The sequence below is a fragment of the Palaemon carinicauda genome, chromosome 38, assembly GCF_036898095.1.
Source record: "Palaemon carinicauda isolate YSFRI2023 chromosome 38, ASM3689809v2, whole genome shotgun sequence".
Classification (NCBI taxonomy): Eukaryota; Metazoa; Arthropoda; class Malacostraca; order Decapoda; family Palaemonidae; genus Palaemon; species Palaemon carinicauda.
In genome coordinates this window covers 24,254,027-24,271,239 of record NC_090762.1, presented here as the reverse complement: position 1 = coordinate 24,271,239, position 17,213 = coordinate 24,254,027, and the positions used below count along the sequence as shown (strand labels likewise).

At 43.2% G+C, this 17,213-nt stretch overlaps 1 protein-coding gene across 2 annotated transcripts in view; it reads right to left on the bottom strand.

Moving 5' to 3' along the window:
• Positions 1-498: 498 nt before the first annotated feature.
• The window catches only part of LOC137630113 (uncharacterized), a 60,098-nt gene continuing 43,383 nt past the window's right edge, over positions 499-17,213 (bottom strand). The window contains exons 1-2 of one of the 2 annotated variants that reach the window (XM_068361583.1): positions 6,078-6,109; positions 499-5,184 (exon numbers count right to left, since the gene is read on the bottom strand). In XM_068361583.1, the coding sequence (XP_068217684.1) occupies positions 1,362-2,429 (1,068 nt within the window). In that variant the 5' untranslated portion in view covers positions 2,430-5,184; positions 6,078-6,109 and the 3' untranslated portion in view covers positions 499-1,361. Of the gene's footprint in view, positions 5,185-6,077; positions 6,110-17,213 lie in introns of those variants that run through there. The other variant, XM_068361582.1, reaches the window with a different exon arrangement.

Below are 17,213 nucleotides of genomic sequence, written 5' to 3'. Positions count from 1 at the left end.
CAGGGGACTGGTCGTCGTCTGAACATCCCTGTTGTTTTGGGAATTGAATTCACTCCGGCTGTGTGAAGAGTTCCATTAAGTAAGTCTATGGCATCATCAACACTTTCAAACTGTTCTGCATTTCCTTCAATTTCACTTAACTCCTGAAATCTATTCCAGTCCGCCTTATCAAGATTCCATCGAGGCGATCTTTGTAAAGGTGGACCATTGTTGGTGTTTATAATGATTGGTGCATGATCACTAGTATGCCAATCATTTAATGGTCTCCAATTAAACTTGAAAAGACAGAGCTTGCAACTGATAGGTCAATGCAGGACAAGGTACCTGTCTGTACATGAAAATGTGTGGGGTCTCCTGTATTAAGGAGCCCGACATCTTCATTCTCCAAAATTGATGAAATAATATTAACTCTTGCATTTGCCAAAACATCACCCCATAAAGGATGTCTACTATTAAAATCTCCTAGTAGGAGAAAAGGGAGAAAAGGTTGTGGGAGTTGTTTAATCACCTCTACTATATTATCATACGAGATGTTATCATTTGGAGGCAAGTAAAGAGAACAGATTGTGTATTTTCTCCCTATATCAATCTGTACAACCACTGCCTGCAGAGGGGTACAGATGGACAAAGATATATGGGGAACATCTTGACGAACGTATATAAGACTTCCCCCATGGCTCCCTGCTCGTTGATCATATGGTGTTCTATAGCTAACATACTCTCGAGGACAAAGAGTATTAGCATTGAGCTTGCTTTCTTGTAGGCATACTGTTATAGGGGAGTGCTCATGTATGAGGAGCTTGAGTTCTTCATATTTCGCCCTTAAACCCTGGCAATTCCATTGCAGAATGGAGGAAAAAACTATGATTTATTATTTGGAAGACACCTTAGATGAAGTCTTCCCATTGGCAATATTTGATCTAACAATATTTCCCGGTGGTATCTCTAGAGAGGATCTTGATATAGTGGGTTTTGTGTTCTTCTTTTTCTTTGTGTCCTTTTGATCTAATTGTTGAGGAGGATGGTGGGCCTCAACTTGAATTTCTGATTGGTTCAATTTGCCTTCTAGTTGATCAGAAACATTAGCAGACAAGATACCATATTTATTTGAAGTCGTGACTTAAATGTTTCTTATGGTAGGAGGCGAGAGAGATGGAGGTCTCTCTCTTTTTCGATTAAAAGGTTGTGATCTGTCAGGTTTTTGCACCTTCCCTACTACAGGTTCACCAAGTAAATTAGTTTCAAGTGGAACCTCCATCAGATCAGGCAAGGACACGGCCTGAGAGAGGTTTGTACTATTATTTAGAATCTGAGTAGTTGGCTTTTGAATAACTTTCAGATCTTTAAGTATGTTTTGATTTTTATACAATTTCTGGACATAGATTTTCGATGGGACTTTCAACCTCTTTAACTACTTTCATTTGTTTCTTCATATTAGAAGTAGAGATATATTTTTCGTCAGTGTGGTTTGACAAGTTTTTCTTCAGAACCATTGAAAAAGGTTGCCCTGGTCTTATCTGCTTTTCAAGAGCTCTTTTACGAGCCTCTTTAAAAGTAACCCTTTCCATGGTCCTAATGGCCTGAATTTCTTTTTCAAAAATAAACTTAATGCAGCTTTTAGATGTAGCTGGATGTGCCTCCCCACAATGTATGCAATTAGGGTTTTCTCTGCATACTCCATGGCTACTTTTTCCACAGTTAGCACAAACAGCTGGCTTATTATTTACTTTTTCTTTGCATTTCTGGCTTAAATGACCATACATTTGGCAATGATAACATCGCAATTGTGAAGGGATATAAGGTTTCACCTTCAACGATAGCCAACCAGCCTTAATAACATTTGGTAATCTACATTGATCAAATGTTATAATCAAAGTAGCAAGAGGAATACGTTGTTCTCCAACTCTCTTTCTCATTCTGACTACTTTAACTACTCCTTGACTTTTCAGTTCATCCTCAATTTCTTTTTCCTCTATATCTAGCAATTCTGAAGCATATATCACACCTCTACTCTGGTTGAAAGTAGGGTGCGAAATGCATTTTACACAATGACCATCCAATGTTGCCAGTGTTTTTAACCTTTCACCTTGTAATGGGGACAGTGTCTCTATCAAGAGACTTCCATTTCCTTGGGGTAAACTTTTTGGCTGCCCTCCACATAAATTGACTATTTCTCTGTTAGCTTTGAAAACATTTAAACGCTCATTTCTTCCGTTTTCAAATTCTAAGATAAAAAAATGTTCATAATTCACTACTTCATTGTGACCAGGTAATACTTCTATTTTTCTATATCTTTGGGTACTATCATCATTTCTCACACTCTCTCTCTTCTTCTCTAGTGTTTTCTTATCATTATTTTCATAACGAATATAAGGTTCCAACGTTACTATGTTAGACCCCGAGTTGGAGCTGTCTGTGCTGAGGTCCATGTTTGTATTTTCCAGGTCGTCAACAGAGGGGTGGGTTTTTTTGTTATGAGGAAGCCGGGTTATCCACCTCTTATCGGAGGATGTCAGTCCTCCTATCCCATGTGGCCCAACACGAGAAGAGGCTTCAGCGGGGACCAGTCCTCTATTAGAGAGGGGCTGCCTCTCTTTAGGTGGGCGTACACTGGTCAGTGGGGGTAGTTAGCCCCTCCCACCGTCGACTCCAATGCCTGGCGTCACCCATTACCCGCAAATATGGGTGATTTAAAACCAGATCACTGGAGCCCGACTCTTAACAGACTTGGTCTGCACTCAATGGGGTCTGCCAGAGGGTGATGGCATCTAAATTGGCACAGGTTGAGATGGAATGCCGTCCATCCCACACAGTGCCAAATCCAAAGCAGCATCCAAAGTATAATCGAACATGCCAAAGTCGTCAACAATATCGAGCCCAAAAGGAAGAGATGGGAGAAAAAAGAAATAACCACAAGTAAAAGAGAAAGTGCTGACTGATTTAGTTGGATTAACAGCTGGGCACCGAGGTCCAGTGGGAAGTAGTTCCCACTGTTCATTAGACCCCAGCTGCTGATCCCAAAGCCCCCATCCTCATCAAGGCTTCAGCATCTGGGGCAAACAGATTGAAGATTACCTCAAGAAGACTATTAAAAGGATAAAATCTTCTTAGATTAATAATCCTTTAATTAAATTTATAACTTGATATTTCAAAAGAAAGTATCCACTTATAATTCTTTGTAAAAAGCAAGTCGGACTTATAGCCTACGACATAAGGCTGTGACGTCATCAATGGACGAGATGTTTACCTTTCGTCCTATGCTTTCGTGAGGTTTAAAATAGGTCGAAAAACCTTTTAATCATACCTTTTAAGTTATAAATACGTGATCACAGTTCGAATAAAACAAAAAAGCGAAAGCCTAAAGTAAAAAAACGTTAATACATCACCAAATAACGTCCAGAGTAAAAAGCGAGAGAGAATATCCAATAGAACCGACCGCCATAGCGGCAGGGAAAATCTGAAGAGGTTGGGTATAGTTCTACCTGTTGTACCTCGAGGGCACTAGTGTACACCTGGCATATCTGCGATAGCCGCGCGAGATTTTGAATTTCCTACCGAGGCGTCAGGGACGTTAGCCATTTTTATATAACCAGCGGATAAGTTTTATACTTAAAAACAATGAATAGAAATCACTGTATAAAAACAATGAATGATAGAAATCACTGTATAAAATTAAAATGAATAGAAATCACTATAAAAACAATGAACAATAGAAATCACGGTATAAAACAATGAATAGAAACCACTACATAGAAACAATGAATAGAAATCACTGTTTAAAAACAATGACCAATATAAATCACTGTATGAAAACAATGAACGATAGAAATCACTGTATAAAAACAAAGAATAAAAACAATGAATAGCAATCACTGTATAAAAACAAGGAATAAAGATCACTATATAAAAACAATGAATAAAAGAAATCACAGTATGAAACAATGAACAATAGAAATCACTGTATAAAAACAAAATAGAAATCACTGTATAAAAAGTCCTTCTTTTAGGGGGACTTCACCTGATTGAGTTGAACTTCAAGACACAATAGTATATTAAGTGAATTTAAAATTAAATATCTGGACTCAATACATCGTTTTAAAAACATACATTATACCATATAATCAGGTTGAAGATCTATAGATGCTAAAATGATTGTTTGTAAAACACTAGCCATTTAACATTAGTACCAAAATTTTTAGAAAATTTTATACTCTGATTTACAATTGAACGATGATCAATTATTTGTAAAACTTTAAATGCTGAATAGAAATTATAGTTATAAATTACCCGGAAATACAAATTCAAGTAGCATGAAAACATATTCCCAAATATGCTTCGAAGAATGGCAAACTTACAAGAATTGTGGTCAAATCAAATTTGATATTAAGTGACACATGACTGAAAATCATATAACATTTTTCTATAGTCCCAATAAAAAAAGATAATACCAACATTCTTATACCTCATATAAATACGAAAAAAATTATCATAAGTAAACTTTTCAATTGGTGACAAAGAGCAAAATTTAATACTGAGGCTTCTAATAAATTTAGTATGACACAAGACTGAAATGTTGATCAAAGTGATTGAAAATGTGAGGCTTCAAGAAAATTTAATATAACACAAGATAGCAAGAGACAGAAAGGTTGGTCGATTGAAGTTGTGATTCAGTAATATTCTTTTAAGTTGCAAATAAATTATAACTTAATTTTACGCTTTGTTCTTTGTAAAAAAAAAAATGTCATATAAAAACTGACAGCAGCATTTATGATTGTTAAGACTTAATCTGTATAATGGCAAAGACAGCAACAGATTTTAGGATCTATAGAAATAAAAAATATTAGTTTAGCAGATGAATTCTAACAACTAACGTTAACAGATTACGCAATATCAAGGTACTTAGAGCCTCACTGTATATAGATTTACATAATTTTTAAAATTACTATTTCTCCCCACACCTAAATCCATGGCATGTATATTTTTTTTTATAAAGTCACAGATTCTAATTTCCATTTGAACAGTAGAACAGAAGTTTTCTTGTGATTATTTTGTTATTGATTGCCTGGCCCTTACGCCCAAGCACGGGCTCTTGCAATAATGCAGTCCGTAGTCTTGTAATTAATGGACGTCGCCATTACATCTGCCGTTAGTCAGGTCAATTTCAAGCAAATGCCCAATTATAACCTGAAAAAAAATATATAATGAATTACTAATTTAGGACAAATTAGAAGCCTTGATAGGCAAACTGAAACATAATAAAATCACATAAAAAGTGCTATTAGTTAAGACTAGAGCAAAGAAAATCTTTTTGCTTTTCATAACTAGCGCATATGCATTTAATTGATTTAGTTTATAAATAGAAATGTTTTAAAATGTGATATAAATGAATAATTTAGATTTTATATAAATATGACAAATTCGAAGATAATTTGTATTTTTCCTAACCATACAAACCTTAGCTATTTACATTGGGTTTATCTTTTAGCGTAGCTGAAATGACGAGCCAATAGTTTTTAACGAGGGTTAGTTACCCCCGCGCTAGTTAGCGGGGGTAGGGGAAGGGTAGCTTGCTACCCCTCCACCCCCCCCACACACCGGTGATTTGTTTCACTTCACTTAGAGGTAGGACTTGACTTGGGGGCCAGGGATGGCGGGCACATATGTGTAAATAGCTAAGGTTTGTATGGTTAGGAATAATACAAATTATCTTTGAATTTGTCATTTGTTCCGTAACCGAAATACAAACCACGCTATTTACATTGGGTGACTTACCCCTTAGGAAGGGTGGAAAGTCCCCAGCATTACTGACTTCGGCTTTGCACGGGGGCTCAATCCCTCAGTGAGCACCACTTGAGAAAAGGAGCCCCTGCACCTCACAAGTTCCTAGCATCGTTAGAAACGAGTGGCCTACATAAGTAGTGTGTGGAGGAGAGTGTGACCCGTCCTATGAAGTTGACCTTGAGACCTTTAGATAGGAATCTAGGATAGGACGTTCCCAATACCACCTCGTCAAGGTATGGGGGACGCAACAGTATTAAGCTTAATACTAGGAGCACAAAGAAGCATGGGTTACCTACAGAGGTCGAGGTCAGCTATGCGAGGACCAGGATGCTGCTTCCCTAAGAGAGGGGAGAATGAAGAAAGAAGTAAGGGTCAGACATACTCTTTCATTCACGCAGACTAAGACCGGGTAACAACGCCCTCAACCTACTGGTACTTGTCCATAAAGGAGCCTGAGGTTAGACCAGCTGTTGTGCAGCCACCACAGGGCCGATAGAAAACGTATCGAGGCTCCTGTGGGTCACGTCTTGCTGGTAGTGGGCTGTGAAGGTCGTCTGACGCTTCAAGACCCCAGTTGAAGTACCTGCGTCACAGAGAAGTTTCTCTTGAAGGCCAAGGACGTATCAACACCCCTGACATCGTGTGCCCTAGGGCGACGTGACGGAGGAGAGTCTGGATTCAAGGCATGGTGGATAACCCTTCGAATCCAAGCTGAGATGGTGTTCCTGGTGACCCTCCTCTTAGTCCTGCCTGTGCTCACAAACAAAGCTCGCACTTGAGGACGGACTGCAGCCGTTCTCTTCAAGTAGTGCCTCAGACACCTTACTGGACATAGTAACAGCTGGTCTGGGTCGCTTGTTACAGAGCGGAGACTCGCAATCCTGAAAGAGTCGAACCGAGGATGGATCCGACACTCCAGGATTCTGAGTCTTGGCTACAAACTCAGGGACGAATCTGAACGTTACCTCCCCCCATCCCCTTGAATGGGCGATGTCGTACGAGAGACCATAAGTTCACTAACCCGCTTGGCCGAAGCCAAAGCGAGTAGAAAAGCCGTCTTCCAAGGCAGGTGGCGATCAGAGGCCTGGCGTCATGATTCGAAGGGAGGTCTCTTAACCCTTTTACCCCGGGGTATCTGGAAATTTCCAACCCTTAACCCCCAGGGGGTTATTTTTTTCCCAGCACATTTTGCAGTATATTGTTTTTAAATTGCTCTAACAACCTTAATTTTTGTCATAGAGAGGTCAGGTTGGTCTCATTCTCTTGGAAAATGCCTGAATTTTCTCAAAAAATTATCAAAAAATATGAAAAACAAATTTTTATAGCATTTTTTTGCAAGGACGTACCGGTACGTCCATGGGGGTAAAGGGATGGCTTTTGTGAAACGTACCAGTACGTCCTTTGGGGGTAAAAGGGTTAAGAGCCCTGAGGACCCGAACCACGTTCCAAGGAGGAGGTCTCACTTCCGACTGGGGGCAGGTAAGCTCATAGCTACGTATGAGTAAAGAGAGTTCTAGCGAGGAAGAAATATCCACGCCTTTCAGCCTGAAGGCCAAGCTTAAGGCTGAGCGATAGCCTTTCACTGCCGAGACAGAAAGGCGCATTTCCTCCCGCAGATAAACGAGGAAGTCCGCAATTGCTGGAATAGAGGCATCGAGTGGAGAGATACCCCTCCCACGACACCAACCACAAAACTCTCTCCATTTCGCCTGGTAGACTCCCTCAGAGGACCTTCGCAGGTGCCGAAACATTCTCTCCGCAACCTGTTGTAAAAAGCCTCTCTCCGTGAGGAGAAGCTGGATAGTCTCCAGGCGTGAAGACGAAGCAAGGCCACGGCCTTGTGAAGGACGTCGGAGTGGGGTTGTCTGAGAAGCTCGTGTCGTGGAGGAAGTTCCCTTGGGAGCTCCGTCAGGAGCTGCAGAAGGTCCGGGAACCATTCCGCGTGATGCCATAGAGGAGCTACCAGAGTCATCGAACAGTTGACCGATAGTCTGGTCCTGTTGAGCACCCTTCTCATCAGACAGAACGGTGGGAAGGCGTACACGTCGATGTTCTCCCACCGTTGCTGGAAAGCATCTTGCCAGAGTGCCTTGGGGTCCGGGACTGGGGAGCAGTACAGAGGCAGCTTGAAGTTAAACGCTGTCGCGAACAGGTCCTCAGTCGGGGAACCCCACAAAGTCAGGACTTTGTTGGCTATCTGAGGATCCAAAGACCACTCGGTACTCACTATCTGCGAGGCCCTGCTCAGACTGTCGGCAAGCACATTCCTCTTGCCAGGAATGAAGCGAGCTGATAGTGTTATCGAGTGGACTTCGGTCCACCTCAGAATCTCTACTGCAAGATGGGATAGCTGCTGCGAAAAAGTGCCTCCTTGCTTGTTGATATAAGCCACTACCATGGTTGATTGATTGATTTAAAGTTTTCAGGCATCCTGAAATCTGAGGTCATTGATGCCGGTAACATTTAATTTATGTACAGTATACAAAAATATAAAAATAAAATAAAATAAAAAATTAAAGAGTACAGTGAACCCTCGTTTATCGCGGTAGATAGGTTCCAGACCCGGCCGTGATAGGTGAAAATCCGCGAAGTAGTGACACCATATTTACCTATTTATTTAACATGTATATTCAGACTTTTAAAACCTTCCCTTGTACGTAGTACTGTTAACAAACTACCCTTTAATGTACAGAACACTTAATGCATGTACTAACATACCCTAAACTAAAACAGGCACAAATATTAAGGGCGACTTTATATCATGCGTTTCCTAAACACGCCAAAAAGCACGATAAAAAATGGCAACCAATGTTTTGTTTACGTTTATCTCTGATTATAATGAAGAAACAAACGCATTTACACATCTGTGTATAGGTTAGTTTCTGCATCGATTATATTGATTATTCAGTACAGTATGTTGATTTGGTTATTACTAATGTTTTACTTAATTTTTCTTAGGACTTCCAAATAAAATGTTTCTCTTTATGACGCCGCCTGAAACGACGGCGTCATAAAGTACGCTCAGTAAACAAACTAAGGAATTTAACGCGCATGATGAAAGTGATAAATAATGATATTACAGTAAAAGCTTTAATAAAATATGTTATTACAAATATTATTTACCGTATCTATATAAAATCTTACATACGTAGCAAAGCAGGAAAACAATCTACGAGAGAGAGAGAGAGAGAGAGAGAGAGAGAGAGAGAGAGAGAGAGAGAGAGAGAGAGAGAGAGAGAGAGAGTTGTTTTACATACGTAAATGTAAATTTTAAACAAAAAAAAAATAGCCCCATTTCATATAAAATAGATTACAAATATTTTACTTTATCATATTACAGTAGTCTGTATAATACTGTAAAGTTCAGTACAGTATGTTGTTGTTAAAGTCGTGGCGATGAAATTCTCACGAAACAAAAACACGCCATTTGAGTACAACAGCTGATCTCTCTCTCTCTCTCTCTCTCTCTCTCTCTCTCTCTCTCTCTCTCTCTCTCTCTCTCTCTCTCTCTCTCTCTCTCTCTCTCTCTTCGTGTTATACAATACTTACATTTAGATGAAGAAACTAAAATTAGTTTTCTTAGTGTCAATTAAATACGAAACGAAATAATTAGGCCGAGTCTACATCCATTTCAATCATAGCTAAAAATACGGCATCCGATTTCATCAGCAAACCACTATTTTTTGGGAAATATCATTTTATTCTAGAAAATTGCCACTCTTTAAATAGTTAATTGCACTTTAAGAAAGCGTGTACTTTTGTTTTTAAATTTCGGGTTTGTTTTAAAAATCGAGTATTGTTGACTTCTTTTTTTTTTACTTTTGGCTGTGATTAGATCAGCTGTCATCTAGCTGCCGCTCTTGAGTGTGTACGAATTCACTAAAAAAGTATCTTTTATACCATTTCTTAACTTATTCAAACCGTCTACAGTATACAGTTGATATTACATAAGCACCAATGTGTTATAACCTATCAAATTTTTTGTTTATTACATTTAATCTCTCTCTCTCTCTCTCTGTGGGCTACTTTTCACTACCTCCCATTCCTTACCTCTCTCTATCTCTCTAACAAATGATATCTTTGTTGCTCCTCAAAGTTTCATTTATATTGAAAATCAATCACGATTCAATTTTCCTTACTTTCTCCAATCTCGCACCATCGGTCACATCGCGGTATTTTCGATATTTCTGGAAAATCCGCGATATATGTATATACATGGGTTATGAAAAAAATCCGCGAAGTGGTGAATCCGCGATGGTCGAACCGCGAAGTAGCGAGGGTTCACTGTATTCAATTAAAATCATAAAAGCTGAATGTCATAAAAGTTAAATATTTTTCAGAAGACCTGCTTCTGAAAGAAATCTAAAAATGCCACTTGCATGGTAGGACACATCATTTCCAAGAATCTTGGCAAGGATGAACCTGTCACCCTCACCTCGAGCCTCAAACAAATATCTATTCCGCAAGTTGTTATAATTAGGGCATTCGGTCAACAAATGCCTTACTGTTAGAGGTACTAAACAGTCGTCACAATACGGTTGCTGTTGGCCCTTTAGCAGAAACTCGTGTGTCAACCGAGTGTGACTAATACAGACAACAAAGAGACGTCTCCCATTTTCGGGGCATCATATTATACCTCCAAGGAGATATGTCATTTGTTATCTCTCGCATTTTATTGCCATCTTGACTATCCCATTGCTGTTGCCATTTATTGCAAACCAATTTCTTGATGTCAGGTAAGAAATCATTACAGGGAATGGGATACCTTCTTGGCAGCAACTCGGATGCAGCCTCCTTAGCCAGTGAATCTGCCTTCTCATTCCCGGACACACCTACATGTGCTGTAACCCAACAAAATTGAACTGTTATACCTCTCTGTCCAATAATAAAGAGCCATTCTAAAATCTTTAAAACTAGAGGGTTATTAGAATTAAAAACTTCCATAGCTTGAAGGACACTCCTTGCATCACTAAAAATTGTAAAATTACCCTCCTTCTCCAACGCTATTTTCTCAATAGCGGTTAATATGCCATACAGTTCGGCAGTAAATATGGAAGCGGTCAGAGGAAGTGCACCTCTACAATTAAAATCATTACTATGTACTCCAAATCCAACGCCAGCATCAGATTTGGAGCCATCAGTATAGATAAAAGTTGATCCTCTATGTTCTTTAACATGTTCATTAAAAAGAGACCTGGCTTCTAGGTCTGACATATTCTTCTTATCTCCAATAAAGTATTTACAAAAAGATATCTCTGGTAACTTCCATAGAGGCGTTGATGATACCTTGAATGGAAGTACCTTATTTCTAATTATATCCAGACTATTTAATAATCGTTTCACCCGAAAGCCATAAGGTTGAGGAGATTTTGGGTGCAACTCAAAGTATGATGCGTGTCTTACAAGGCTTGCAGTCTGAAAGGCTAGAGAGTTAGGGAGTCTTTGCAATCTAAACCAATACCTAAGAATGGAAGACATTCGGTAAAGGTCTAGAGGTAACTCTCCAGCATCAACGAGGAGACTTGGGATAGGCGAGGTTTTAAAAGCTCCAGTAGACAATCTAATACCTGCATGATGTATCGAGTCTAATATTTTTAACCGGCTTGGAGTGGCTGAAGAATATACCTCACAACCATAACTAATTTTGGAAAAAAATCAAGGCCTTGTATAATTTTAAAATAGTATTGCAGTCTGCCCCCCATGATGTATGGGACAATACTTTTAAGATATTCAGAGCTTCAACACACTTAGCTTTTAATGCTTTTAAGTGAGAAACCCATGTAAGCCTACAATCAGATATCAAACCTAAAAATTTTGCTTCCCTTGCACATGGTATCCGTTGACCTTTTATGTATATATCCGGGTCTGGATGTACTCCCCGGATACGACAAAAATGGACAATGGTAGTTTTACTTGTCGAGAACTTAAATCCATTCATGTCAGCCCACTGGATAATTTTATCTATAGAGAGTTGGATTTTTCTCTCAACCATTGCCATTCTAGTGCCAGCAAATGATATTGAGAGATCATCCACAAATAATGTTGAGAGAACATCCTGGGGAATGGCTGAGGATATCCCATTAATTGCTAGTGCAAAAAGGGTTACACTCAGCACACTACCCTGAGGACCTCCTCCTTCCTGGCACTTACTCTCTGATAGTGTTTCCCCCACTCTCACTTGAAAAACTCTACGTGAAAGAAATGCCTGAATAAATAGTGGCAGCTCTCCTCTCAATCCCAATTCATGAATGGTTTTAAGAATACCATATCTCCATGTGGTATCATATGCCTTTTCGAGGTCAAAAAATACTCTAACATGATGCTGTTTGGAAGCAAAGGCTTCACAAATAGAAGACTCAAGTCGTATCAACACATCAGTCGTTGAGTGCATTTTTCAGAATCCACATTGAATCGGTGATAAAAATACCTCTCTTTTCAAGGTACCAAATCTGCCTTGCATTGACCATCTTCTCCATGATTTTACATAAACAAGATGTCAATGCAATAGGTCGATAGTTTGCTGCTAAAAACTTGTCTTTACCGGGTTTTAAAAAGGCTAAAATAATGGCTAGTTCCCAAACACTTGGGTAACTATGATCATGCCATATTCTATTAATAATGCTTAAAATAAATAGCTTTGTATTAAAATGTACATGTTTAATCATTGCATATGGAATTCCATCGGGTCCAGGGGCTGCATCTTTGCAATGAGCAAGTGCGGAATCAAATTCTCTTTCAGTGAAAGGAGAATTATACGACTCTTCCCTTCTTGTTGCAAAATTTAAAATTTTCTTTTCTTCAGTGCTCCTATACTGGTGACCAGGGGCTCCTTCACACTTGCTGGATACATTTAAAAAATGATTAGCCAGGGCATTGCTAACTTCATTTGCTTCAGTTACATACTGGCCATTCACCCTCAACACTGGTGGTGGGTTGGGGGTGAATTTACCAGCTATCTTTTTTACTTTCCTCCACACAGAAGATGGTGGTGTTCTACTGTTAATGGAGGAAACAAAAGACATCCATGACTGGCGCCTTGCTTCTTTCATGGCACGACGGAACTGTGCTCTACATTTTTTGTACATAATTAAATTCTCATCAGTTCTGCGTCTACGCAATCGTGTTAAGAGATCTTCTTGTGGCTCTGTGGAGTGCAGTTAGTTCTGAAGACCACCACGGGACTGGTCGTCGTTTGAATAACCCTGTTGTTTTGGGAATTGAATTGACTCCTGCTGTATGAAGAGTTCCATTCAGTAGGTCTATGGCATCATCAACACTTTCAAACTGTTCTGCTCTCCCTTCGATTTCACTTAGGTCAGAAAATTTAACCCAGTCTGCCTTGTCTAGATTCCAACGTGGCGATCTTTGCAAAGGTGGACCCTTGTTGGTGTTTATAATGATTGGTGCATGATCACTAGTATGCCAATCATCTAATGTCCTCCAATCAAAATCAAGAAGGCAGTTAGAGCTTGCAATTGAAAGGTCAATGCATGACAAAGTACCTGTCTGAACATGGAAGTGTGTGGGCTCTCCTGTATTAAGGAGTCCCACATCCTCATTCTCCACAATTGATGAGATAATATTGCTCCTTGTGTTAGCCAAAACATCACCCCATAAAGGATGTCTACCATTCATATCTCCCAGTAAGAGAAAAGGTTGAGGGAGTTGTTGAATGACCTTTGCTAAATCATCATATAAAATATCATTTGGAGGTAAGTACAGAGAGCATATTGTATATTTTCTCCCTATATCAATTTGTACAACAACTGCCTGCAGGGTTGTACGTATAGATATAGGTATTTGGGGAACATCTCGAAGAATGTACATGAGCAACTACCATGGTGTTGTCGCTCATCACCACCACGGAGTGACCCGCCAGGGTCCGTTGGAACTGCTGAAGAGCCAGAAAGACGGCCTTCAATTCTAGCAGGTTGATGTGCAGGCACTTTTCTGATTCTGACCAAAGGCCTGAGGCCCTCTTGTTCAGAACGTGTGCCCCCCACCCTTCTTTTGACGCGTACGAAAACAGAGTTAATTCTGGGGGGAGGACGAGAAGACTCACTCCCTTCCGCAGGTTCTCGTCGACCAGCCACCACCGCAAGTCCGTCCGTTCCAAAGATCCCATCAGGATCAGAATGACCGGAGAATCGGATCCTTGGTTTCACCTGGACTTGAGCTGCCACTGTAGGGATCTCATCCTGAGGCGGCTGTTTGGAACCAGACAAGCCAGGGAGGAAAGGTGACCTAAGAGACACAACCACGACTGGGCGGGGAGCTCTTCTCGCCTGAGGAAGGGTTCCGCCACCCTCCTCAGCCTTGCTATCCGGTCGTCTGATGGAAAGGCTTTGTGGAGATTGGTGTCTATCAGCATGCCTAGATAAACCAGTCGTTGGGACGGTTGCAGAGAGGACTTCTCGAGGTTTACCATGATCCCCAGATCTTGGCAAAGACCTAGAAGCCTGTCTCGGTGCTGAAGAAGGGTCGACTCCGAGTCTGCTAGGATCAGCCAATCGTCCAGATAATGAAGGAGACGAATGCCGTTCCTGTGCGCCCAAGATGAAATCAGGGTGAACACTCTGGTGAACACCTGAGGAGCTGTGGAGAGACCGAAACACAGCACCTTGAACTGGTAGATCTTGTCGTCTAGGCAGAATCTTAGGTACTTCCTGGAAGACGGATGGATTGGGATCTGGAAGTACGCGTCCTTTAGATCCAGTGTGCACATGAAGTCTTGTGGTCTCACCGCAAGTCTGACCGTGTCCGCTGTCTCCATGCTGAACAGGGTTTGCTTGACAAACCCGTTCAGAGCCGAGAGGTCGATGACAGGTCTCCAGCCTCCAGACGCCTTCTTTACAAGAAAGAGTCGACTGAAGAAGCCTGGGGAGCCGTCGACGACCTCCTGGAGAGCACCCTTCTTTAGCATGGTCTCGACTTCGGCCCGAAGGGCCAGCCCCTTTGCCGACCCCGTGGCATAGGAGCTCAACAACACTGGATTCGCTGTCAGGGGAGGTTGAGATGTTGTGAACAGGACGCAATAGCCTTGGCCGATCACTGATTCCGTCCAAGCATCGGCCCCGTGTTGCTGCCACCTGCGGACGCAACGCTGAAGGCATCCCCCCACAGGTGGACATGCAGGGGGACTGCCACCCTTTGGGTTTGTGGCCGCGGCCACTACCCCTGGGAGTCTTGCCTCCCCTGGAGGACTTACCGCCCCTCTTGACCTTGGCTGGAAAGGGCTGGGGCTTAGACACCACTTTCTTAACTGCCGGTGCCTGCTTCGGAGCCTTACGAGGCTGCTGCTGCTGTTGCGGCGGAGCTGGAGGCTTATAGGGCCGAGCTGTAAGGGCCCTATGGAGGAGGGAGTCCGTGCTAGATTCCCTCCACCTCTCAGCCATTCGCTCCATGTCCTGTGGCTCGAACAGATTCTCCCCAAGATGGGAAGCATGTCTGAGCCTACACACATCCACGGCGGGGACCTTCGGATGGAATCTCTCGGTCACCGCATCGCACCGCTTCAACACCGAGTTGGCCCACAGTGTGGTGACCTGGTGCGCCAAGAACTCGATGGAGCGGGTGCCCGAGAGTAAGAAGGTCTCCAGGGCCTTCCTATTGGTCTCCTTAGACAAGTCCTTGGAGCACAATAGGATGCCCAAAGTTCCTAGCCAAAAATCCAACCACGAAGTGGCGTGCATGGCACACTTCGCGACCTTCTCGTGGCTCAGGATCTCCGACGCCGAGAACTACACCTGCCGGGCAGAGAGCTTCTCAAGGGGAACTCCCTTCGTCAGCTCCTCCACGGAGTGAGGAAGAGCGAGACTGGACTCACCCAAGATCTCAAAATACCTTCTCTGCTGAAGACGAGGAGGAGGGATGAGTTTGTTCCCAGCAGAGGAACGACTGGAGGAGGCAAGAATTGCAAGCTGGGCGTTGGCGATGGCTCTGACACTCTTCAGACCACGAGACCAGGGCAGAGCCGCACTGGACTTAGGGGCTTTCCGTATCGAACACTTCGTCCAAGATAGTGTCCTTGCCTTCTCGGGGGGCGATCACGGGGTCCATGAGCCCGTTGAGTTGCCTCCTTGGGGTCTGGCAGCTAAGTCTCCTGTCCCCGGAATCTCTTCCTGGGGTGAAGCGTGGACGTTCCCCCGGGGAGCCGCGGGTTCCTGGCGAATCCTCGAAGATGATTTCGGGATGGTCTTGGAGTCCTTGGATTCCCTCCTGAGAGGGATACAGGATCCCAAAAAAAGAGGTTCGAAGAGCCCTTCCGCAAGAGACGATTCTCCTCCATGAAGAGAAGGATACCCCCTTGGTGCTGAGGGGAAGACTATCGCTTCACTGGACTCACCCGAGGACGGAAAAGCCTCGTCCACGGGAGAAGGAGAAAACGCTCAAGCAGGGGAAGGGGCCTTCCCGACAGACCTCTTAGGAACCAACTTCGCCCTGGGGGAAGTCACCACGAAGTCCACTCCTCTCTTTCTCTTCAGCGTAGGAGAGGCAGCCGTTGGTTTGTTGCCCTGATCGGCGAGTGCTGGTTTCATTATCCTCACTAATGCCCGCATCAGAGGACCAAACCAAGTCTGTTGTTCCACGGACACAGAGTCCGAAATCCTCGCTGGAGGGAAAGGGATCGGGCGATCCTTCAGAGTGGACACCACTGGACCTGCCTGAAAAGAAAGGGGGGAAGAAAGAGGCACTGACCTCTATGAAGTGTTTTCCCTGTCCTGCACAACAGTCCTGCGTTTAGATGGAGGCGATCCAGAGCGCTGCCTGGGAACACGCGTTCCTGCTGCTATCACTGGCTGTGAAATTCGACGCGAACGGTGGTCGCGCGAAGGCGAACTGTCGCGCGGGCGAGTGGGCGTACAGGTGAACGAGCGCGTGGGCGAGCCGGCGAATGAATGCGTTGGCGCGATGACGAAGGAACGCGTTGCTGCATGGGCGAGTGAGAACGCTCCGAAGATCGCTGGCGAAGTTGGTCAGGAGACCTGTAGCGCGAGGGAGAGCGATTGTGAGCAGGCGATCGGTGGTACGCTGGCGAACGCTGGTGCGCAGGCGAGTGATGGCGCGTTGTCGCATGGTGAAGAGTTGGCGAGCGATAGCGCGTAGGACGCGCAGGCGAATGATCGCACGAGGGCGAGCTAGCAGAGAGCGAACCACGTCCTTCCAGAATCTCTGGGCGACGAAGCGTTGGAGACCGCGTGCGCGCAGGCGGTTAGTCACGCGGGCGATCCGGAGATCGCCGATGTTCAGGTGATCGCTGACGCGTTGGAGAACGCTGACGAGCAGGCGATTGTAGAATCTTTTGTGAACGCTGGCGAGCAAGAGGGCGACGCGTGAAATCCTGTGAAGGAACAGTCGGCGCGGCGCATTCACGAACAGGAACAGGAAGAGCGTAGGCGCGTGGGCGAACATGTGCTTTAGAAACAGGCGCT